A 22,818-nucleotide genomic window follows, 5' to 3' on the forward strand; every position below is an offset into this window, starting at 1 on the left:
GTTCAGGCTGACTTTGAACTCGTTCTGCAGTCTTTGAATTTGTGATTCTCTTGCTTCAACTTCTTGAGTAGCTGGGATTACAGGCCTGTGCCAACATGACTGTACTACATTTTAAAATGCCCCTTATTGTAAAGACATCTTTTTACATGCTGAGGTTTTCTTGCTGGGAGCAAGGCTCCCCCGTGTTTTAACTTGGCATTCTATTTACTGAGACGGGCTTAGTGCGTTTAAACTGGGAGCTACTAGATCCTGGCGGTTATTTTGACTGCTATGTACAGCTTCTCCATTAAAGTATCGGGCACTAAAACTGAGATTTGCACGGTTTGCACGAAGATTAGGCGCCTCTGTCCAAGAAAAGCAGAAGAGCGCGTTTTGCAGGTAGCACACACCGTGGATTTGTGCGGAAGGAGAAAATGGTGGGAGGAGATGCCTTTAAAATGGTTGCTTCTATGCATTATTCCCTAGACATCCACTGCCCTCAACCCCATCCATAACGCGGAGAGGGCAAATCCACCCTTGAAGAGGTCAGGAGGTGCAATAGCCCAGGGTTCTTGCAACTCTTGGATGCAAACTTGTTCCGACCCAGAAGACGTTAGAGGGAGCGAAATTCTCCATCTCCATTCCCCTCGTGTGCAATAGGAACGAGCACTTAGGGGAGGCCTGGCTTGGCCGCGCTCAGCTTCCGTAGCTCATAGCACTTGAGGTTTTTTTTTTTTTTTTTTTTTTTTTTGTCGTAAAACCGCGCGAGATTTGCGCGGCTCCACCCTTTTCCCATCAGCCCCTCGTCCTCTCTCTTAGTTTAAGTTTGGCCGGGGGGCTTGTTTGTAGTTTGAAGCCCAGTTCGGGGCGGCTACGACCCCGCGCGCGACCCCCGCCTCACCCTCAGCCGTCTCGCCCTCCTCCTTTTCGGCCTCCGGGTCCAGCATCGCCCCGTCCTCCTTCCAACCCTCCTTGCGAGCCATCCCCGCGCGTTCCGGTCCGCCCGGAAAACAAGCCCGCCGCCGGCGCGCGCTTCCAACGGACCCGACCGCTGCCAGGTGGGGGAGGGGAAGGAAAGGCCCGGGCGGCGGGATCGGAAGCAGAGGACTGTGCCCGGGGGCTTCGGGGTGGACAAGGGGGAACCCCTGGGGACAGTGAAACTGTCGGAGCGATCGCCCTGCCCGGGATGGCAGGCCGGCCTCGGCGGGAGGGAGGCGGGCGTGCTGCCCCCGGGGGACTGTCCCTCCTCTGGTCCTCCTTGTTCATCATCACCGTGTCCGCCCGCCGCCGGGCCCCAGGCCTCCTCTGACAGCACGATGGGTGACAGTGATGACGAATACGATCGGAGACGGAGAGACAAATTTCGAAGAGAGCGCAGCGACTATGACCGTTCACGGGAAAGAGATGAAAGACGGCGAGGGGACGATTGGAATGACCGGTGAGACAATATTAAATTTTAACGTAGTTCCCGCCTCCTCATCCCCCAGCCTTCCCACTCTGCGGTTTTATTCCGTTCCACCTTACCTGCGTCGCCTTTTCCCTTACAAAATTTTGTTAAGATGTAGTCCACCATTGGACCGTTTTCTGTAATTCCATCTTTTTACCGTTGTCTTGAATTTTAAAAAGCGTTTAAGATCAAAGTGACAGCCAGTAGTAGCGGTGGACAGGAGCCCTATGCAGCTAGTTGGACCCGTGCATCTACCGCTCAGGTGTAGGCCACATAGGGAGACCTCCAGCTCAAACCAAGACAGATCAAAGCGTTAGAACCGAGAGTTTGAATGGGAAACTCAGACTTTATAGAGGCATCTGGAGGTTTCTTGGCTCTTTGGCCTAGAACTTGCTGGGTAGCCAAGGATGGCATTAGACTTCTGATTCTGTCTACTTTCCCCAATGCTGGGATTACAGGCATGTGCCACCACATCCTTCTGTAAGCCGCACTAGGGATGGGACCGAGGTCTTTGTACTTGCTGGGCAAGAGCTCAATGAAGTTATGGCCCTTGTCCGAGAAGCACTGCATTTTGTTACTTGTACATTATATCTTTTATCTATTTATTTTTGTTTGTTTTGTCAGTTTTGTGTTTCTTGTTTTTTTGGGTGTGTGTGTGTGTGTGTGTGTGTGTGTGATACAGGGTCTCTATGTAGTCCTGGTGGTCCTGAAATTCATTACATAGACCAGGCAGACATTGAGCACAGAGACCAGTCTGCCTCTGCTTTCCCAGTGCTAGGATTCAAAAAACAAAACAAAAACAAAAAAACCCAAAAAGTAAAGAAAGGCCTGTGGGCGGTGGTGACACTCCTTTAATCCCAGCAGAGGCAGGTGGATCTCTGTGAGTTTTGAGGCCAGCCTGGTCTACAAGAGCTAGTTCCAGGACAGGCACCAAAGTTACAGAAAAAACCTTGTCTTGAAAAACCAAAATAAATAAATAAATAAATAAACCAGTGCTAGGATTAAATGTGTGCCTTTATCACCACCAGCAGCAAATTTTTTTTAAAAAAATATGTTGGAGTGTTTTGCCTACATGTATTTATGTTGTGCTTGGTGCCTATAAGAAGCCAGGATAGGTGGGGCAGTGGTGGTGGCTCCTCCAGGTGGCAGAGGCAGGCGGATCTCTTTGAGTTCGAGGCAGCCTGGTCTACAAGAGCTAGTTCCAGGACAGGTTCCAAAGCTACAGAGAAACCCTGTCTCGAAAAACAAAGACAAAAACAACAACAAAAAAGTGAGAGAATAAGGCAGAACCGTGTTGTATTCCTAGAACTGGAAAGTTGACAGGTGGTTGTGAGCTGCCATATGATTTTTAGAACAGAGCCTCAGTCCTCTGAACTGCTGGGAGCCATCTCTACACCCCTTGCACTTTGGTTTTTCAGGCAGGGTCTCATTATGTGGTATAGACTGGCCTGGAACATGATCCTCCTGCCTCAGCCCCTTCAGTGCTTGAGTTAGAAGTGAGTCACCATACCCAACTTTCCTTGGTGTTTCTTTAAGGAAGAAGACACAGAGTTGCTTTTCTGAGTCTGAAACTAGATGAAGTCCTTCGGAGTTCAACAGTGAGGTCAAAGTGGCTTTGGGTACATGCCACAAATAGACATGAGTGAGAGATCATTGCAAGGAAACTTAATTTCTGGGGAGCAGATGCTTAGCACGGAGGTCATAGAAAGGATGCCAGCTAGGAGAACATCAGTGTTTCTGGTTTGGTGTTCAGGATGAGTGACGGATGGGAAGTGTTCATCCTAGAGCGTGGTGCTGCCTGTAGGGTAGCCGTCGTCATTAGCAAAAGCAGCTGTGCGATGGGCTGGGGCCTGAAGCGTTTTCTTACAGGTGCTGTTTTTTATTTGAGCAGTGTCTACGCTGGGACTTCACCCTAATGTTAGCATACTTGTGCAGAAGAGTAAGCTAAGAGAAACTGTTGCTTAGAAGAAAGCTGTCTGTATTTGTTGCTAATGGAACTTGATGGTAGAAACAAATTTTGGAAAACTTGTATCTACTGGTATGAGCTTGAAAATGTCCTAGTGTTCAGACTTTTCTGAGATGAGCGGCCTTTTATGAAATAGATCTTTTTTGTTTTTTGGTTGTGCGTGGGGGGTTGTTTGTTTTTAAACACAGGGTTTCTCTGTGTAGTTCTGGCTGTCCTAAAACTCATTTTGTAGACCCAGCTGGCCTTGGAACTTAGAGATCCACCTGCCTCTGCCTCCTGAGTGCTGGGATTAATGACTTGCCCAATGGAATATATCTTGTATAGTGAGAAATGTCAGGAGCTGCTCAAAGAGCTGGTAGCACAGTGAGTAGAGGGCATTGAACATTCTAGGCAAGCTACAGCCGTAGCCTGCTGGTGTGGTTTTGGTGAAACAGCCCAGCTAACTTACTATATGCCTCGTTCGGTCTCATACGCACTGTAGCTGCCTCCCTTTTCCAAGCGCTAGTTACCTGCCTCAGCTTTAAACTGTCTCTTTCCAGGAGCAGAGCCCACCTCTGTAACCAGCACTCCTGAGGCAAATGCAGAAGGATTTGTGCAAGTTGGAGACAATCTTGGTTTAAGTAGGGAGTTCCAGACCAGCCATGATTACAAATGAGAAGAACCTGTCTCAAAAACTAAAAGGGGGACCTAGCGAGGGACTCACACCTTCTATTAGTCGTGGGAGTCAGGGATCAGCCTGATCTACACAGTTCCTGGACAGCTAGGACTACATAGAAAGACCCTGTCTAAAAGATAAATAAATACCCCCCCCCCCAAAATAAACCCCACAAAACCCAAAAACTACCTAGCCCAGCTGCTTGAGAGGCTGAGGCAGGAGGATTGAGAGTGGCTGGGCTTGGTGGTCCACACCTTTAATCCCAGCACTTGGGAAGCAGATGTAGGCATTTCTCTGTGAGTTTGCGGCCAGCCTGGTCTACAGAGTGAGTTCACGACAGCCAGGGCTACACAGGGAAAACCTGTCTCAAAAAAAAAAAAAAAAAGTTTGAGAACTCTGCCAGCATAGCAGGAGTCAGAAGGTGTAGCAGTGCAGCCAAAATTGTCTGAAAGGGCCACTTAAGTGTTTTTTTTTTATGATAATGCATGTGGGCCGCGTTTGTCTGTCTTTCCATTTTACCACTGTGGGCGCTCTTCTGAACCAGACCTCAGAATAACTTTGTGATCTAAGCTTATAATCTTTTCTCCTCTTGAAACTGAGGCAGGAGGATCTCAAGTTTAGGTACTGCCTAGTATGCAGAGTGAGTTCAGGGCAGCCTGACGGGCACAGCACAGCTCAAAGGTGGAACAAATTCAGGAAGCACGAGATTGAGTTTCTGTACCTCCACAGTAATCTATATTAGTGTGTAGTTTTAAGGTTCACAGATGCTAAAGCTTTGCTTTAATGTAAGTGTAGTGATGTGTGCACTTGGGATGTGAAAGTAGCAGATAGGTTCAAAGTGATAAGCTGTAGTCACATAGGGAGTTCAAGGCCAACCTGTGTGTGAAACACCACAGCTGTCAAGCTACTGTGCTTTGTGTGCGTGTGTGCAGTGCTAGAGAATGAACCCAAGGCCTGTGTTTTCTCCACCTCTTCCTCCTCTTTTCTTTTTTTGAGACAGTTTTTCTGTGTAATAGACTTGCTTCATAGACCGGACTGGCCTTAAACTCACTGAGATCCGCCTGCCTCTGTTTCCCAAGTGCTGGGATTAAAAGCGTGCGCCACTGCACCCCAGCTAGGCCTGTGTTTTCCAGGCAAGCATTCCACCGATGCATCCGCATCTCCATCTTAGCTGTCGTCTTTCCTATTGTGACTTGTTCTTACTTTCAGAGAGTGGGACCGTGGCCGTGAGCGCCGCAGTCGGGGTGAATATCGAGATTATGACCGGAATCGAAGAGAGCGCTTCTCACCCCCTCGCCATGAACTTAGCCCTCCACAAAAGCGCATGCGGAGAGACTGGTGAGGTGGCATTGCTTTCTTTTCTAACCCTCAGCTCCCTCGGGCCTCAGCCCTCCTCTCCTGCTGAAAGCTGGTTGCTTCCATGTCTCGGTCATCCCCCACATACAGCCTTCCTTTGTCCCTTTACCCCTTGGATGAGAGACTATATTCTATGTGTGCCCCTCCTCCTGCCCTGTCCATGTCCTGGAGAGGTGGCTCTGGTTCTTTCTGTGTCTGACTTTTGTGTCCCCTACCCTCAGGGATGAGCACAGCTCTGACCCATACCACAGTGGCTATGACATGCCCTATGCTGGGGGGGGTGGGGGACCAACTTACGGCCCCCCTCAGCCCTGGGGCCACCCAGACGTCCACATCATGCAGCACCATGTCCTGCCTATCCAGGCCAGGTAAAGCCTGGGGTTGTGGGGAGAAGGGATTTTCCAGGTTTTGGGACTGTCTGGGGCTGCTAGAGACCATGGCTGGAACCTGGGAGAGGGCTAGGTTCTGGGTGCCTGTGAAGTTAGCACTTACTGCTTGCGTGGTGGGCATGTGGGCAAAGGAAGGGGTGGGTGTCTGACTGCCTAGGCCCTACCTCTCCTTCACAATCAAGCCTTCCTGATTGAACCCTCAGGCTAGGCAGCATTGCAGAGATTGACCTGGGTGTGCCACCACCCGTAATGAAGTCCTTCAAAGAATTCCTCCTGTCCCTGGATGACTCCGTGGATGAGACCGAGGCAGTTAAGCGCTACAATGACTACAAGCTCGACTTCCGAAGGCAGCAGATGCAGGACTTTTTCCTGGCTCATAAAGATGAGGAGTGGTGAGTGCCCCTATTTGCCTGCCCCTTTTGCCCTGGCCCATTTCTCTGGTCTGGCTGGAGGAGCTGCAGCCTTGTCCTTCTCCAGTTCTCCCCAACATGGCGCTTCCTGGGAGTGGGAAAGGGGAGGGAAACAGTGTTGGCTGGTGGGACTCCCCACCCGTCTCCCTTCTCCGCTGTCCTCACTGGGACACCTCCAGGCAGCTGACCAGAGCTACTCAGCCTCTTGGGGCAGCACAAGACTGTGACCCTCTTGTTGGTGTGGGTCATTATCATCCCCAGTCACCAGGACCCCGTGTGGCAGTGGTCTCCCAAAGGCAACGAGTGAAGCCAGACAAGAACAGCCAAGATCTCAGGGTCGTTTGACAGAAAAAAGAATTTGAATTTTTTTTCCTTATGTGGATGTTTTAATTTTAATCAACCATCTTTTCCCCTCTCCTGCTCCTCCTCCTCATCCTCTTTCTGCTCCTCCTCCTTGAAAAGAGCCAGAACTGGGAACTACACCCGCTCATCGACGGAGCTCGGAGCAAACCCACCTCCACCCCCACCATACCCAGCCCATACATGAGCCCCTGGGCAGAGCGGCGGGGCCCGGCCAGGCAGACAGGCAGGGCACCGCTGTGCACAATGCAGTGGTCTAGCTGAATGTATTGCTTAGGCAGCTAGTCAGTTAGGGCCCCCACCGCGGAGGCCCGCGGGGGCGGGGCATCTAGGCCGGTCACCCCAGCCAGGAGCCAGCGGGCAGCCCGCCAGCCAGCATGGGCCCTGGGCGCCACTAGTTAAATCTTGAGCTCTGTTTGACCAAGCAGCCAAGGTAAAGATCCTGGAGGTGACGCCTGCGGCTTTCCTCTCTGCTCAGCCTGTCCTGTCCTGTCCTTGTGTGCCCCTTCTGATGCCCTGTGTGTCTTTGCATCGCTCATGAACCTTTCATTCTTTCTTTGTCCATGTCTGCTCTCTGCTGAGCACTTTTGTTTTCTCAGCTTGTCTGTCTTTGTTTCAGATTTCTGGGCCCTCCTTACATTTCCCACACCTCCTTTCCTCTTTATTTCCTACCCTAGTTTGTTCTGTTTCGGCTTTTCCTTCCCTACCCTCAGAGGCCTATTAAAATGCTTCCTTTTCACACTCTCCCCAAATTCTAACCCTCCAGCCCTCTTTTCTCTCCCATGGGCCTGTCTGAGCTGTACGGCCCTGGCCTCACCCTTTGCTCTTTCCTGTCCCTTCACTGCCTTATCATCCCGCTAGGGAAGAAAGGTGTCCTGCCTTTTGGCCTTTTCTATCTGGTACACTTCAGGTTTCCTTCTGGCTCCACCTGGGTGGAGGGAGTTGGCGGGAACCTCGTCTGGGCTTGGCCAGGAGAGGGAGGTTCTCTGGGGGCTCCTGCTCCCTAGCTTTCTGTGAAGCATTGGGAATGGAAATGTTGGCACTAGTGCTTCTCCCCACCGCAGCAGAGCTGCCTCGTGACCCGTGACCGAGCACGGTCCTAACAGAGCTCTCAGTTCTTGCTTCTCCCCACATCTTCCCAGAGCATGACCTCTGGCTCCTTTTGGGGTGTTGGGTGGTTTTAGTGCACCCCTTTCTTGATTTTATTACCTTCTGTGGGTGTAAGAGGCTATGCCCCACCTTTCTTGGGCCCCTCCACACAGCCTTGCCTGGACCTTTAGTAACTGTTTTGTTTCTCCTACCCTGCTTGCTTCTTCCCCCAGGTTCCGATCTAAGTATCACCCCGATGAGGTGGGAAAGCGTCGGCAGGAGGCCCGGGGGGCCCTGCAGAACCGATTAAAGGTGTTCCTGTCCCTCATGGAGAGTGGCTGGTTTGACAACCTTCTCTTGGACATAGACAAAGCTGATGCCATTGTGAAGATGTTAGATGCAGGTGTGGGCTTAGAGGCTGGGGAGGTCTTGGCTGGGAATAGAAGCCGGAGTTCTGGTTACGACCTCTGCTGTTATCGTTGGTAGCTGTCATTAAGATGGAAGGTGGCACGGAGAATGACCTCCGAATCCTGGAGCAGGAGGAAGAGGAAGAACAGGCAGGCAAGGTTGGGGAGGCCAACAAGAAAGAGGAAGGCCGTGCTGGACCAGTTCCGGGGGATGGAGAGCGCAAGGTCAACGATAAGGATGAGAAGAAAGAAGATGGAAAACAGGTCAAGAGGCGGAGGCTGAGGGAGCTGTAACCCCCACTGCGGGATGGTAGGGGTGGCTCTGATGCAGCCAGAGGGAAAGATTGACATTCTCAGAAACTCTCTTCCTGTAGCCGGAAAATGACAGTCCTAATGATGACAAAACTAAGAAATCTGAGGGTGATGGGGACAAGGAGGAGAAGAAAGAAGAGGCTGAGAAGGAACCCAAGAAGGTAAGGTGTGTCTTGCATGAGACCAAGGTGTCAGACCGGATCTTGGGTGGTCTTGATTGGCTTGCTCCTGTTGTTCCCCAGAGCAAGAAGCGGAACAGGAAGCAGAGTGGTGATGACAGCTTTGATGAGGGCAGTGTGTCCGAATCTGAGTCCGAGTCTGAGAGTGGTCCAGCTGAGGAGGAGAAAGAGGAGACCGGTACGCTTCACTGCTCTTGTTTCTGCTCCTTTGTTTTACTGCATGGGCTGGTGGAGAGAGACACAGAGAGCAAGAACATGCTCCAGAAACAGATAGTCTGACTGGTGGGAAGGTGTCCCGTGAGGTGATGTCTGGTAGTAACTGCTGCTCCACCCAAGTGAATAAAGTTGTATTAACTCCTACTTCTTCCTACTTAGAAGAAGCACTTAAAGAAAAGGAGAAGCCCAAGGAAGAAGAGAGGGAAAAGCCCAAGGATGCTGCAGGGCTGGAGTGTAAGCCCCGGCCCCTGCACAAGACTTGCTCTCTCTTCATGCGCAACATTGCCCCCAACATTTCAAGGGCAGAGATCATTTCTGTGAGTGGGGACATTGGTCTTGGGGACAGGGTTGGTTGAGGTTCAGATCCTTCAGGTGACAGGCTGCCTTTGGCTTAGGGACACCTGGTTTGATCTGCCTTGTGGTTTTGGGTGTTGGGGATAATGGGTACTTTAGGGTTCTGAAAGTGCGGAGATGAAAGGTGTGAACTCTTCTCTCTGTCCTTGACTCCTGCAGCTCTGTAAGCGGTACCCAGGCTTTATGCGAGTGGCGCTGTCAGAGCCCCAGCCCGAGAGGAGGTGAGCTGGACAGTGATGAGCAGTCAGTCCCACTGGCTCCATCCCAGGACGGTGCTAACAGGCTCTGCTAACAAGCTTTCTCATGTAGGTTTTTCCGCCGTGGCTGGGTGACTTTTGACCGCAGCGTTAACATTAAGGAGATCTGTTGGAACCTGCAGAACATCCGCGTAAGTGCTGGGCACGGGGCTGCAGGAAGCAGCGCAGGCTCTGCCTGTCCACTCGCAGCTACGAGTGTTTACCTACTTGTTTCCCTTCTGTTTGAGAAGCTGTGGGCCTGGGACCATTTTCAATCCCTCTGGTCCCTGACCCTTGGGGAGTTTGGATTTAACTACCAGTTCTCAATAGGGCCCAGTCTTGAGGATGTAGCTTCTGGGGCAGTCATTGGCCAGCTTGTTGTGTCCCTACAGCTCCGTGAGTGTGAGTTGAGTCCTGGTGTGAACAGAGACCTGACCCGTCGTGTCCGCAACATTAATGGTATCACACAGCACAAGCAGATAGTGCGCAATGACATCAAGCTGGCAGCCAAGCTGATCCACACACTGGATGACAGGACCCAGCTCTGGGCCTCTGAGCCTGGGACACCACCTGTTCCCACAGTAGGTGACTCCCAGGGATTGTTTCCAGTGCACCCAACAGCTCCTTAGAGTATGTTGAGAAGTCAGAAGGGGGTAAAGTGTAGAACAGGAGTTAAATGTGTAACTGAACAATCAATTGGGAGAACTCACTATCCCTCTGACCTGCCCTCTGACCTCATTTTCTTATTTTCATGACCTCTAGATCCTACCCAGAACTTCCCTTATTTGCCCCTTTGGGTGCTATCTCCCCGTTTTAAGTCATTTCTGGGCTGGGCAGGAAGGGCCTAGATAGTGGCGAGCAGTAGGAAGCCCTTCCCTCTTCCCATCGTCTCTGCCTCACTGTCCATGTCATTCTTGTTAGAGCCTGCCCTCGCAAAACCCCATCCTAAAGAACATCACTGACTACCTGATTGAGGAAGTGAGTGCGGAAGAGGAGGAGCTTCTGGGGAACAGTGGAGGGCCCCCTCCCGAGGAGCCTCCCAAGGAAGGCAACCCAGCAGAGATCAATGTGGAGAGGGATGAAAAGCTGATCAAGGTGCCAGCTGCACCCATCTGGGATGGTGTGGCCCTGGGGGTGCAGGCTGCGTAGTGACCTGGTATGTCTCATTCCCTCAGGTCTTAGATAAGCTCCTGCTCTATTTGCGGATTGTGCACTCTCTGGATTATTACAACACTTGTGAGTACCCCAACGAAGACGAGATGCCCAACCGCTGCGGCATAATCCACGTTCGGGGGCCCATGCCTCCCAACCGGATCAGTCACGGAGAAGGTACGCTGCAGGTCCCCTGAATCTTGTCTTGTGTCCCCCGTCTTCTCCTGTCCCTCCTTACCCCTGCCTCCAGCTCGCTCTCAGCCTGCTCTGTCGTCCGATCCACAGTGCTGGAGTGGCAGAAGACGTTTGAGGAGAAACTGACTCCGCTGCTGAGTGTGCGGGAATCGCTTTCTGAAGAAGAGGCCCAGAAGATGGGGCGTAAGGACCCCGAACAGGAAGTGGAGAAGTTTGTCACCTCCAACACGCAGGAACTGGGCAAGGATAAGTGGCTATGTCCTCTCAGTGGCAAGAAATTCAAGGTCTGGGATGTGAAAAGAATTGGTGGGAGGATTGGGAGGTGGCCTTGGGGTAGCAAGACCCCTTAGAGGACGGGAGGAGGCTGTGACCGCCCACGGGGTCTGGAGGACAGGACTGCAGCATGTGCTGCCCTCTTCTGGTCCTTCCCACCCAGGGCCCTGAGTTTGTGCGCAAACACATCTTCAATAAGCACGCAGAGAAGATTGAGGAGGTGAAGAAGGAGGTGGCATTCTTTAACAACTTTCTCACAGATGCTAAGCGCCCAGCTTTGCCCGAGATCAAGCCCGCTCAGCCACCTGGCCCTGCCCAGAGTAAGATACGATCCATGGGGGGCTGCCACACCTGATTCCTTACTCATTGAGAAGTGTACCCCACTAACCTCCCAGCCATATTCCTAGAATCCATGTCATTTCCTTTCCTCCTCCGCAGTAATTCATGTTCCTGTCCATGTTGTACTCCCCCCAGGCCTGACTCCAGGACTCCCCTATCCGCACCAGACGCCACAGGGCTTGATGCCATATGGTCAGCCCCGGCCTCCCATCTTGGGCTATGGAGGTGAGTCTGGAAGGGCAATGCAGGGGCTTGGTGTTTGAGGAGGGCTCCAGAGCTTAGCTAGGCTGAGGTTGAGGTCAGTTTTTAGTTCAACCTGGGTCTTTGTCATAGCTGGTGCTGTCCGCCCTGCAGTCCCAACAGGAGGGCCTCCATACCCCCATGCTCCGTATGGTGCCGGTCGCGGGAACTATGATGCTTTTCGAGGCCAAGGAGGATACCCTGGGAAACCTCGGAACAGGTGAGCAGGAATGGACAGGCCCACGCTCCTTCCCCTCCTCTGACCAGGGGCTTCTGTTCACCCCACACTCTTGTATTTCACAGGATGGTTCGAGGAGACCCGAGGGCCATAGTGGAGTATAGGGACCTGGATGCCCCAGATGACGTTGATTTCTTTTGAGCCCCTCACTCTACATCGACGACCATCTACTACCCATGACCACTTCATCCCATCAGCTGAGAATTTTTTTGTACGTTGTTTTTCCTGCTAGTAAAAAGCACTTTGGTAGTGTCTCTTATGTGCTGTACACCTTTTCCCAAACACAGGCAGGACCAGAGTCAGCTGAATTGTGCCAGTTTATTACTGTTTTTGAGAAGTGTCCCTCTAACCCTGGCTAGCTAGAACTTGCTGGGTAGACCAGGCTGGCTTTGAACGCAGATCCACGTGCCTGTGCCATTGCCCCCTGTCCCAGAGTTTTGGTGGTGGAAGAGACCAGTGAGCAGTCTCAGTTCTGGAGCCTGTCCCAGGCAGGCAGGGTGGATCGATTCAGGTACGTCTGGTCAAGCACAGGTTGTAAAAGGAATTGGAATCAAAGACACTGCTTACCTTTTGCCAGCCCACCCACCCAGCAGCTTGCAGTTCGCTACTGTTCTTCGGAGTGCCCCAGTAGTGTGGGTCCAGTATCAGTATATAGGTTTCCGGACCTGGCCCCTCACAGATTCCCAGCAAGGCTTTAGACTGAGCATCTGCATCCCCTCCCACCATTACTGGGCCGCCGCCCTCCATGAAGTGGGAATAAAGCCGCTCCAGTTCTCTCAGAAGTCCGGCTCCACGGGGCACGTGGCATAGGCGCCCCTGAAGTCCTCCAAAGTGTTCCAGGCAGAGACTGGCCTCTACACAGCCAATCCAGTCCCGAGAGTCCCGGAACCCGGGGGGCTTATCGCCCATGTCCTCCAGGGCAGCCTGTATGGCTGCCAGACCAGGCACGCTGAAAGACTGGCCCTCTGGCCAAGAGCACAGTGTCTGCAGCGTGCGGTAGCCACATCCCCAGCCGCGGTCATCCAGTCCATCGCAGCCGTAGTGATAGTAAAGGTAGTGGCCCGAGAGGAGGGCCAGTCGGGCGGGACCGTGGCAGGGTAGAGCCAGGCCCAGGTGCACGTCCTTCAGCAGCTCCAGGGTGCTCAGGCAGGTGTCAGCCGAGGCGGGGCGAATTACGTGTTCCCGGTCTTTTCTGGAGCTAGCTGCAGGCAGGGTGGGCGCGCGGAACCGGGGAACCCTCACCAAACCGAAGCACGAAGGAGAAATGCCGCAAATAGACACCGATTTCGGAACCTTCTAAAAGGCGTGGACGAGCAGCCTTGCTGCGCAGTCGCAAGCTCCGCCCCAAGGGGTGGGTCCAGAACTTGCTTCCGCCGGATCCTGCAGGCAAGGTGCATCGATGTTCGCCAATCCTGAGGCTTCTGTTTCCAGCACTGTCTCGGTCCCCGCCCCAACTTCCCGCCAGTCGCACAGACTAGTGGCTGTAACAGTTTATTGGCGGCCCGGAGGGGCGAAGGCACCGCGGGGATGGGAGCTCGGTCCCAGACATGCAGAAGGGGAGCCCCTGGTGGGGGGGAGTCGGGATGGGGTGGACAGGGTCTGGGTCTTGGTTGTATTATATCCCAGCCCTTAAATAAATAGTATATATACAGCTAGGGGCTCGGGCAAGGCGACGAGACCTGAGGGTCCCCCCAGGGTCACAGGTCTGAGCAGCGCTCCTGCTTGCTGTAGTGGTCGAACTGGTTCTTCCAGTGTACCATGTAGGAGCTCCAGCGGTGGAACTCGGCCTTCCACTGGCGCTCTGCCTCGTCCAGCGTGTCTGCGGCCGGGGCGCCCCGCAAGAGTAGGAGAAGGAAACGGAGCGGGTCGGGCAGCGAGAGGGGGCGTGAGTGCGTCGCCGTGCACGCCACGTAGGAGGCCGAAGGGAGTGGTGGGAAGAGAACAGTGGATGGATGATACGGAGGACGAGAGTAGAGGTGGAGAAGGGTGGCAGGAACGCGAATGGAGAGAAATGGTCGGAAGATGGAGGGGAGGGACAGGACCAGAATGGGAGGAGGGTCCATGGGTTGGGGAAAAGAGAGAAGACACAGAAATGGTTGGCGGTTATAAGCCCCATTGACTGACGCTGTCTATCCCCGGGTCCTTCCCTCAACATCAGGCTCAATTTCCAGGTGATAATTTTAAATTAAAAAAGAAAACTGGTTTTTGGATTTTTCGCTTAAACTGACTTTGTCCAGTTTGTCTCGGCTTGAGAAGGGAGTGGGTGCTGTATCCCTAGAAGGGGCCCCTCCTTTCCTTCCAGCCACATACTAGAGTAAGTGTCCTCTGAGGCCAGAGGAGAGAAGAGGCTGTAGTCACAGCCACGGAAGCCGGGAGTGGAGGAGGAAAAGGAAGAGAAGGAGAAAGGGCAGGAATAAGTCGGGCCTGGGCCTCGGGGCAGCCTCCCCATGGGCGGGGCTTGGGCAGGTGCAGGGAGCCTCCGTGGCTGGGGGAGGTGGAGAAGAGAGGGGATTACACCCTGTCTTTGCATCCCTTTGCTCTCCCCTCCTTCCAACCCTTGCCGCCTCATTAGTTCCCTGCCCTTCACCCCCACCCCGCGCCTACCAGTGGCGCTGAGCAATTTGGGGAGAAAACGATTCCAGAAGGCGCAGGTCTGGGCGCGCAGCCCCCGCCGCACCTCCAAGGGCCTCAGGTTCAGGCTCACGTATTGCTGCGCTCCAGTGGTGTACGGTGGCCACTGTGGGGTCTTGGAGTCTCGAGGGTCATTGGGGTCCCTGCGGAAGGAAGGGGAAATCTCAGCCTGCCCAGAGGGATAAGGAATGATGTCGTTGGTCCTCTTCCTGACTCTGAACCCTCTTCAACTCCAGGGAGACACCCATCCTCTCCTCCCTACTCCTCCAGCCATCTGTCTATCTCATCTGTGTGTGTTCGTCGCGCGCGTGTCACTGTGTAACTCAATTTGGCAATGCTTCTGCCTCAGTTTCCCTGAGCGCTTATTTTCCCCCTTCTATTAAAAAAAAAAAAATCCTAGTTGGGCGTAGGTAGGTGCAGTCTTGTCTCTAAAACATGGGTGACAGAATATCTGGTACCCTCAAGGGTTTGTGCCTGCTAGGCAAGTAAGTACTTTACCAACTGAGGTGCCCCAACCCTCTATTGCCTTTCTCTGTCTTTAAACTGAGGTGCACCCCAGCCCTCTATTGTCTTTCTCTGTCTTTAATATTTTTTTAAATTATGATGATGAATGTGTGTGTGTGTGTGTGTGTGTGAGAGAGAGAGAGAGAGAGAGAGAGAGAGAGAGAGAGAGAGAGAGAGAGAGAGGTGGAAGTCAGAGATAAATGTGTGGAGTTTTCTCCTTCCACGCTTATGTGAGCTCCAGGGATCCAGCTCAGGTACTCAGGCCTGCACAGCGATCCCTTTTACCTGTTTTGAGCCATCTTGCCAGTCACCTCGCTATCTCTTGCAGTGCTGGGGATGGCCTCATATACATTTGTGTTCTTAGCCTTCTATGGGCGAGCCGTACTTCCAGCACTCGCCCCAACCCCTCCCCCACCAAGGCTTCCTATGTAGTTCTATGTAGCCTGGGTATATAGAGTGGACTGGGCTCTATCTCCTGAGTGCTGGGATAAAAGGTATCCGGCCCTGTCTCTTAAGGACTCCCCCTTCCGCCTGCCTTGTTCTCGCATCCCCTTTCCTTTGTGGGTATTTCTCTTCTTCCACTATCAGCCATAAGCACCCATCTCCCCTGGACCCCCAGAGGCCATCTCCACTCCAATACCACTGACCCTGTGCGGGCAAAATTGGTCCAGTATTTCATAAGTCGCTGAGCAAAGATTCTCTCCTCCATGGTGTAGTTCAGCGAGGGGTCCAGGGGGAGCCCAAAGATGAACTCGATTTCATAGCCATGGGGCACCCCCATCCAGAGGGGCCAAGTCAATGTGGAGGCACGGTGTTCAAAGACGTAGGCATAGACCCGGGCCCCTTGGGCAGCCAGTCGCCCAGCCAGCTGGGCCACGGGGCACACAACGTTGTGGTCGCCTACCACTGCACTCATGGCATCCCTCAGGTGGGCAGGGTCCTCAGGGTGCAGCCAGTCTGTATAATGTAGGACCACAGCCTCGGCCGCCAGGTCACTTGCTTGGGGTACACCGATCCGCACCCCAGCCAGGAACTGGGCCCGGCTGATGAGAGATTCATTGTCTTTGCTGAAGCCTGGGACCCCGTAAACCAGAAAGTAGGAGCCCTCGTCCTTCACCACACCCACCAGCACCTGAGGATTGTTGGAGATGGGGAGAAGGATGGAGAGATGATAGACAGGCAGACAGAAACAGATGAACAAACAAATAGCCAGAGGGACGAACCATCACAGTCAGAATTGCGTAGAGCAGAGAGCAGGTAAGGGACAAGGCATGGAGAGAAAGAAAAAAATATACCCATCGTTTCTTTTTTGCCCAGCAACCACTATGGGATCTGAACCCTCCTCAGGGAGGGAATGACCTTGGGACCCACAAGCTCGGACCTCTAACAGTGGGTCTGCAGTAAGCCCTCATGCTTGGGGCTCTGGGGAAGGAAGGGGAGGAATGGATGAAACCCAGAATACTCCGGGCAACCATTAGTCACCTGCAGGTCTTGAAAATCTCCAGCATTGATGAGGGCGTCTGGCGTGTCACTGAGGAAGTCCCCGTCCACCACAGGCACGAAGGAAAATCGGAAGATACTCTCTTGAGGCAGCACATGCCATTCGTGGTCCACCAGGTCCTGAGCTGGCCGTGTCCGCAGGCAGGCTATCAGCTCTGTGTCATTGCCACCAGCGCCACCTGGGGGACAGCCCACTAGGCGGGCCAGCAGTGTGGCCCTGCGCCTGGCCTCTCCTGCACTCACGGTGGCCCAGGGCCCGTTGGGCGTACCACTCTGTAGGACAGCCCTGTGGAAGAGGCTGCGGCTGGGCGGGGACAGAATGTGCATGCCCACCGAGGCTGCACCTGCACTCTCCCCAAACAGAGTCACTGACATCGGGTTTCCCCCAAAGGCTGCAATATTTTCTTGTACCCATTGCAAGGCAAGCCGTTGATCCAGCAGGCCTACGTTGCCAGGGGCTTCTCTGCTGCCCGGCAGGGCCAAGAAGCCAAAGGTTCCTACTCGGTAGTTCATAGATACCAATACGGTCCCCTCAACCTGGGCCAGGAAACGGCCATCATACACGTCCAAGGAGGATGCTCCACTGTAGAAGCCACCCCCATAGATCCAGATGAGGACAGGTGCGGGAGAAGTAGGCCTGGGGTATGGTGTCCATATATTAAGATACAGGCAGTCTTCACTCAGCTCTCGGTTGGGGTTCCACATCTCAGTACCCTCAAACCCAGGGTACAGGGTGTCCACGTATTGGTAGCAGACATTTTGAAAGGTGGTAGCATCCAACACTCCTGACCAGGGCCGCTTGGGCTCTGGTGGCATAAACCTACGTGAGCCCACAGGTGGCTCTGCAAAGGGGATGCCCAGAAAAGCTGCGACTGGGCCCCCAGGGGCCTTCAGGCGAATGCCCCTCAGCTGGCCCCCTCGAACCCTCACCAGCAGCTGTAGGTCTTCCCGGCCCTCAGCCCCTGCTCCTCCTCCCAGGAGGGAGAGGAGGAGGAAGAGGAGGGGAGATGTCAGGGAGGGTGTGTGCAGGGGATACCAGGAAGGCCTCATGACTGCCATGACAGGCGGATGTCTGCTGGGAGAAAGAAAGGTAAAGGGTGAAGACAGGAGTCAGCTCGGAAGGAGATTAAGTAACAGTTTTGCCCAAGGGTTATCAAGGAGTTGCAGAGGAGGTGGGGCAGATTGGCAAGGGGAGGGGAGGAATGGAATCAAACCTGGAGACAAGATGCAGGCAGACAAACCGGAGGGAACACAAGATCAAACAGACACACACACACACCCATACCACAACAAGTGCAGCCCACTGAGATAAGACCCACTAATACATATTCTCCCCGACCCAGCAAGTTCCATGGCCTCCCCATACCTCCTTCCCCTGCCTCTGTGGCTTGGCTAAGACCCCCTTGCTTACAGAGCAGGGTTGGAAAGGCCTCAGTTCTTGTACAGGCCTCAGGACAGGGGCGGGGCCCTCGAAGACGGGTGTGGCCCTTCAGGAGCTTGCAAGTTTTGGTAAGAAAGCACATCCCAAGTCTCTCCTGGGTTGGCCAAAGCCTTCAGGGACTGGGTTGGGCATTCAAGGTATTGGGAGTCCCAGGTCCTGAAGGCATCCCAAATCCTGTCCAGTCCACACCTTGCCCCACCCTGCTCTGCCTCATCTTCTTCCTGGTACAGCCGGTTGGTACCCGTTTGCTTCTCATCAGCCGCACCCCTCTCTCCTGACTCCAGCCAATTGGCTCACCAGCCCCTTGAGGGGCTCCCCAGGACTCAAGCCCCTATGCATCCCTATATTGCAGTGCCTGCCGCTGCCAACCGGGAGCAGCAGAGACCAAGAGGAGGCCAGCGCTCCCCGCCCGAACCTTGATGTGGGGGGGATCTGAAGGATCGTGAGTATCGCAGAGGGAATGAAGGGCGAGTCAGGACGCCTGTGTTCCGGAGCTCCGGAGATCCCCGCTGCAAAGGCAGGGGTGCTATTTTGGGGGCAACAGCTGTTGTAGTTCCGGCATCTCCAGCCAAGAGATCAAAATTCCCCGGGTCGGAACTACCCCCTCCGGGCGTTCACCCATCACCCAGCCAGCCCTGTTCGTCTGGATCTGGGGATAGTGGCGTTGCTGGAGATTAATCAGGAAACCCGAGTGGGGCTAATTATAACTCGGGGCTTCCGCTGAGCCTCCCTTTAGAAAAAGAAAAAAGAAAAAAAAAAGAAAGAAAGAAAAATAGAGACGGAATCTCCGCAGGAGGGGGTCCTGGAGCTGGCAAGGGGCTCTGGGTAGGGACGTTGGGGTCGCGGCCTTCGGGAGGGGGGGGGGTGATGCAGTCGGGATGTCAGTAACCTGCGCAGTTTGGGCTCCGCCCCAAACAGGGGGCGTCTTCCAATGTCCCCAGACTTGGAGGAGAGTGGGGGAATGGGCCTTCAGGGGGTCCCTGCAGGAAGAGAGCGCAGAAGCAGCCACCGGCCAGGCAAGCATCACCATAAGTATGCAGCAGCTAGCGGGAGTTTCAGAGGAGTGCGAGGTAGTGGGGGGGCCCTCTGGGCAGGCCCCGGGAGGCAGAAGGTGCAGTGGAATCTGTTTGGGGGGCTCCGATCATTCCAGGACCGCCCGGTTCCCCTGGGATGCGGATTGGTCCCCAGGCGGTGGAGGGTCCCGGGTGGGTTGGGAGACTCACCTGAGGCGGCTAAGCCGGGCCGGGTCGGGCCGCGCCGGGAGCTGGAGGCGGCCAATGTTCCCCGGCGCAGGCTGAGCCGACAGTGACAGCCGCCTCCGGCCCCCCGCACACACCCCTCCGGGCCGCACGGCGCCCCCGCCCGCCCACTGTCTCCGCCCCCGCCCCTCCCCGCTCCCCCGGGCTGCCACCTCCCCTCCTTCTCCCTCCCTTCAAGCCCCGGGACCCCGGGGAGCGGGGGCCCAGACACACTCCAGTGTTAGACTCAGACAGACCGACAGACCCGCAGACCTGCAGCGACGGGTCAGACACCCACGTGACAGACGGACCGCAGCCTGCGGAGACACCAGACACCGCTCACGCAGGCGACAGTCTCCTGCGGTGACAAGTCACAGACAGACCGACTTTCATGGACGGAAGGACATAATGACAGCCCTAATCCAGAAAGATCAGAGGCCTATTACTTGAGCATCTGTAACCACGACATAGCATGGGGGTGGCTTAGGAGAAGCGACACGTGAAATCCTTGCCGAGGACCCCCTCAGCTGGCACTGGTAGAAAAAAATGACGTGGAGCATCTCTGGAGATGAAGGGACACCTGTGGGAACAGACACAGAAACGCAGGCTCTTCCTCATACGAGGAGACCCCCGAGGGCAAGGAGAGGTGACGCGGGGACAGTTGAGAAGGCAGACCACATAGTGGCCTGCAGAAGGCTGCAGGGCGAGACTTGCACGCGGCTGCAGCAGTGGAAACTTCCGGAACCCCCAAGGGTGGGCTTGAGCTGATTCCCCTGACCGATGACCTCCGGCTGTCATCACAAGGGTCGGCCGGGCCATGACATCACCAGGCCAAGCTTTCATTGGTCGCTGTGGTTAGCAGGTGGGAGCGGCCAGGCCTTGGAGCCCCCAGCCTGCTCACGAGTCCTACAGACCACACGCCCTGCCTTCTAGGGAGTCTCCCTATCAGCACCCGAGTGACGGTGGAAATTGTGCAGCTTTGTGCCCACACGAGATCACTACGCAGGAGGGACAAGTGGTTCGCGTGGTGGGTGGGGGCATCTGTCTCTGGAGCCTGCCGGCCGCTGCTGCTTTGGAGACTGGCCTGCACGCGCGAGCGTGGGGACATGCGTGCGCGCGCGCGGTGCGGGGCGCTGCGTGGAGCGATGTGGAGGGAGGACACGCGCACGCATGCTCGCTGTGACCGCCACGCGCTGTCCCTCGCGCCCCAGACACTCATCGGTCACCTCCTAGGTCCTGGGAGCTAGGGCGCACTGCCTTGAAGAAGGTTGGCCCAGGGGACACCAGCGCTGAGTCGAACCCCGCCCAGAAGTGCGCTTTCCATCTCTCCAAACTACGACATCCCCCCCCCCCCCACCGCCCAATCCTCCTGTCTCTGGAGAACCTGGCCACTGCATGCCGGGAAAGGCATCTGCAGGCCAGCTCACCCGCGACGAGTCGGTGCTTGACTCGATGACACTATCGCCAGGTGGCGCCAGAGGCTGCCACTCTGGCCTGGAAGACGGGTGGGATCAGCCCTTCATTATCTGTTTCCAGGTCTTTCTGGAAAGAGGGGCGAGGGTGTGTTACTGTCGCTGTGGGAGAGAAAGAGTCTGAAGCGGCTTCTGAGCGTGATAATGCTAAATCATTAAAACCATGGGGGGAAACGGTGGGAACGAATGAGCCCAGTTTTGTCCAGTCTTGACACTCAGGGACTTTTAGCCCATAAAGTGGGCCCTGTTAGTGATGGTATCTTGTTCCTTGTCCAATTTGTTCGAGAGCAAGAGATGTTGGGCAGTTTATTATCTGATCTTTGTAATTACGAGTTTGTTTCACAGAAGGAAAGATCTGGGACAGGAATAAGCTATCTGTGCACCTCAGGGCTGTTGCCAAACCCATAATAGCTTAGATGACTAAGTAAGTGAAAGAGCAGGGGAAAAGGCGGGTGGTGACCAGGCAGTCAGGGCGCTTGCCATCAACATTGTAACCTAAGTTCCACTCCTGGGGCACACAAAGTGGAAAGAGAGAAGCAACTCCCTGAAAGGTGTCCTTTGACCTCCACGTGGGCACCGTGGCATGTACCCTACCCCCCATAAATAAGGATGAAGGAGAAAGAGGAGGAGGAGGAGGAGAAGATGAGAAAGAAGCTTTGGAGACAGCCATGTAAGGCTGGCACACTGCGCTTGATGTCAGGGACCAGTTGCTTTTACCACAGGGAACCTTGCTGTCCCTTTCGCTGTGTCTTGCTTTACTATCTTCAGCAAGGGACTCCCACCACGTGGTGTGATGAGGTAACTGTTACATCAGCCACGACATCTGCATCCCCCAAAATGGGATCGAAGGAACATTGAACAGCATTCCTGCTCCTTTTTTTTTAAAAAAAAGATTTATTTATTTATTAAGCATACAATGTACTACTGGCAAAGAAGGCACCAGGTCTCATTACAGATGGTTGTGAGCCACCCTGTGGTTGCTGGGGATTGAACTCGGGACCTCTGAAAGAGCAGCCAGTGCTCTTACCCTCTGAGCCATCTCTCCAGCCCATTCCTGCTCCTTTTAATGTCATTTTCTGGAAATTGACATGCAGTCCTTGCCTTTCCACACCACTGGCCAAAATACTTAAGTTTCCATACTACAGGTCAAAGTGTAATTCTAAGATCATAATTGCTATGAAATATGTTGACTTTGTTTAGACTGATCTAAAATTGGACAGTGTTTGACACATTTAAATCACGTTTTATTTATTACAAGGCTGGGCGGTGGCGCACGCATGTGTGTAGAGATCAGAAGATAACTTGTGGGAGTCAGCTCTCTCCTTCCAGCACAGGGTCCTGAGGACAGATTACAGGTTTTGGTGGCAAGCCCTTTACCCACTAGGCCAATTATCAGCTCTTGACTGTCTTTTTTTATACAACTTATTTTTATTTTATGTGCTTTGGTGTTTTGCCTGCGTATATGTCTGTGTGAGGGTGTCAGATCTTGGAGACACAGACAGCTGTGAACTGCCATGTGGGTGCTGGGAATTGAACCCAGGTCCTCAGGAAGAATAATCAGTGCTCTTAACAGCTGAGCTGTCTCCAGCCCCCAGCTGTCTTAATAATAGAAAGAAGAGAGAACATATTCTTGGGGAAGGTTCCTATCCTCTAAATGCCATGACACCTTCCTTTGTCTCTGTCACCTCATGTGTGAAACACATCTAAAATATCCAGATTTGGAAGATGACCCCATTGCTTCCACAAAATCTGCACCCCTAGTTTGTAACCTGTGCTCCAGGTTGGCTTGGGTTCTCCTGTCATGCCTGGGCCATCCACGGGAGGATGCTGTTTGAGATCCTGTGGTCCTCCTGGAGGAGTAACATCCATATCGTCCACTGGAGGGCGCTGTTTGGGACTTTGGAGGTTGACAGGGAAGGAGCATCCAGAATGGAGGTCCTTGAGGGCATTGTGGAGATGAAGAGGTGGATAGGACAAGTGGTCCTAAACAGGGGAGTTCTGTTCTGGGGACACTAGGTCCTGATTTAGATCTTTCCAGACTGAGAGGGACAGTCTCCAGCCAATGCCATCCTAGGTTGTTCTGCCCCAGGGGGTGTCCAAAGCAGCCATTGCATGAATCCCAAGAATCGAGGTCTGACTCTCAAAAATGGGCAATCTGAGGCTATTCCTTTCATTGTCCATTTTCCTATGTCTCTTACTCCAGGTTATCCTAAATTTTATGCTAGGGGCATGTCTCAGTG

General features: G+C 53.9%; 3 protein-coding genes across 10 annotated transcripts; 1 reads left to right on the top strand and 2 right to left on the bottom strand.

Annotated features, from left to right (window-relative positions):
- Positions 1–779: 779 nt before the first annotated feature.
- Positions 780–12,046, top strand: Srrt (serrate, RNA effector molecule). 5 transcript variants are annotated; one of them, XM_057763726.1, is made up of 20 exons: positions 780–1,037; positions 1,278–1,417; positions 5,257–5,385; positions 5,625–5,771; positions 5,996–6,184; positions 7,885–8,054; positions 8,138–8,322; positions 8,433–8,531; positions 8,613–8,727; positions 8,925–9,082; positions 9,279–9,340; positions 9,429–9,507; positions 9,748–9,936; positions 10,277–10,450; positions 10,531–10,684; positions 10,793–10,986; positions 11,139–11,295; positions 11,438–11,539; positions 11,648–11,774; positions 11,858–12,046. In XM_057763726.1, the coding sequence occupies exons 2-20, from the start codon at positions 1,296–1,298 to the stop codon at positions 11,931–11,933; spliced, it is 2,628 nt and encodes an 875-aa protein (XP_057619709.1). In that variant the 5' UTR covers positions 780–1,037; positions 1,278–1,295; the 3' UTR covers positions 11,934–12,046. The 5 variants fall into 5 exon arrangements, with proteins under 5 accessions (XP_057619709.1, XP_057619713.1, XP_057619712.1 ...); XM_057763730.1 differs by having other exon boundaries at positions 11,669–11,774; XM_057763729.1 differs by having other exon boundaries at positions 11,450–11,539.
- Positions 12,047–12,089: 43 nt separating this feature from the next.
- On the bottom strand, positions 12,090–13,189 carry Ufsp1 (UFM1 specific peptidase 1 (inactive)). Its single transcript, XM_057764730.1, has 2 exons — positions 13,157–13,189; positions 12,090–13,088 (listed from the first exon to the last, which is right to left on the bottom strand). The coding sequence occupies exons 1-2, from the start codon at positions 13,187–13,189 to the stop codon at positions 12,300–12,302; spliced, it is 822 nt and encodes a 273-aa protein (XP_057620713.1). The 3' UTR covers positions 12,090–12,299.
- On the bottom strand, positions 13,077–20,143 carry Ache (acetylcholinesterase (Cartwright blood group)). 4 transcript variants are annotated; one of them, XM_057763734.1, is made up of 5 exons: positions 19,380–20,143; positions 16,410–17,499; positions 15,575–16,059; positions 14,397–14,566; positions 13,077–13,611 (listed from the first exon to the last, which is right to left on the bottom strand). In XM_057763734.1, exons 2-5 carry the CDS (start codon positions 17,484–17,486, stop codon positions 13,490–13,492), a joined length of 1,854 nt encoding a protein of 617 aa, XP_057619717.1. In that variant the 5' UTR covers positions 17,487–17,499; positions 19,380–20,143; the 3' UTR covers positions 13,077–13,489. The 4 variants fall into 4 exon arrangements, with proteins under 4 accessions (XP_057619717.1, XP_057619715.1, XP_057619716.1 ...); XM_057763732.1 differs by lacking the exon at positions 19,380–20,143 and adding an exon at positions 19,092–19,194; XM_057763733.1 differs by lacking the exon at positions 19,380–20,143 and adding an exon at positions 19,092–19,189 and having other exon boundaries at positions 16,410–17,502.
- Between the last annotated feature and the right edge of the window lie 2,675 nt (positions 20,144–22,818).

Source organism: Chionomys nivalis, chromosome 3, assembly GCF_950005125.1.
Source record: "Chionomys nivalis chromosome 3, mChiNiv1.1, whole genome shotgun sequence".
NCBI lineage: Eukaryota > Metazoa > Chordata > Mammalia > Rodentia > Cricetidae > Chionomys > Chionomys nivalis.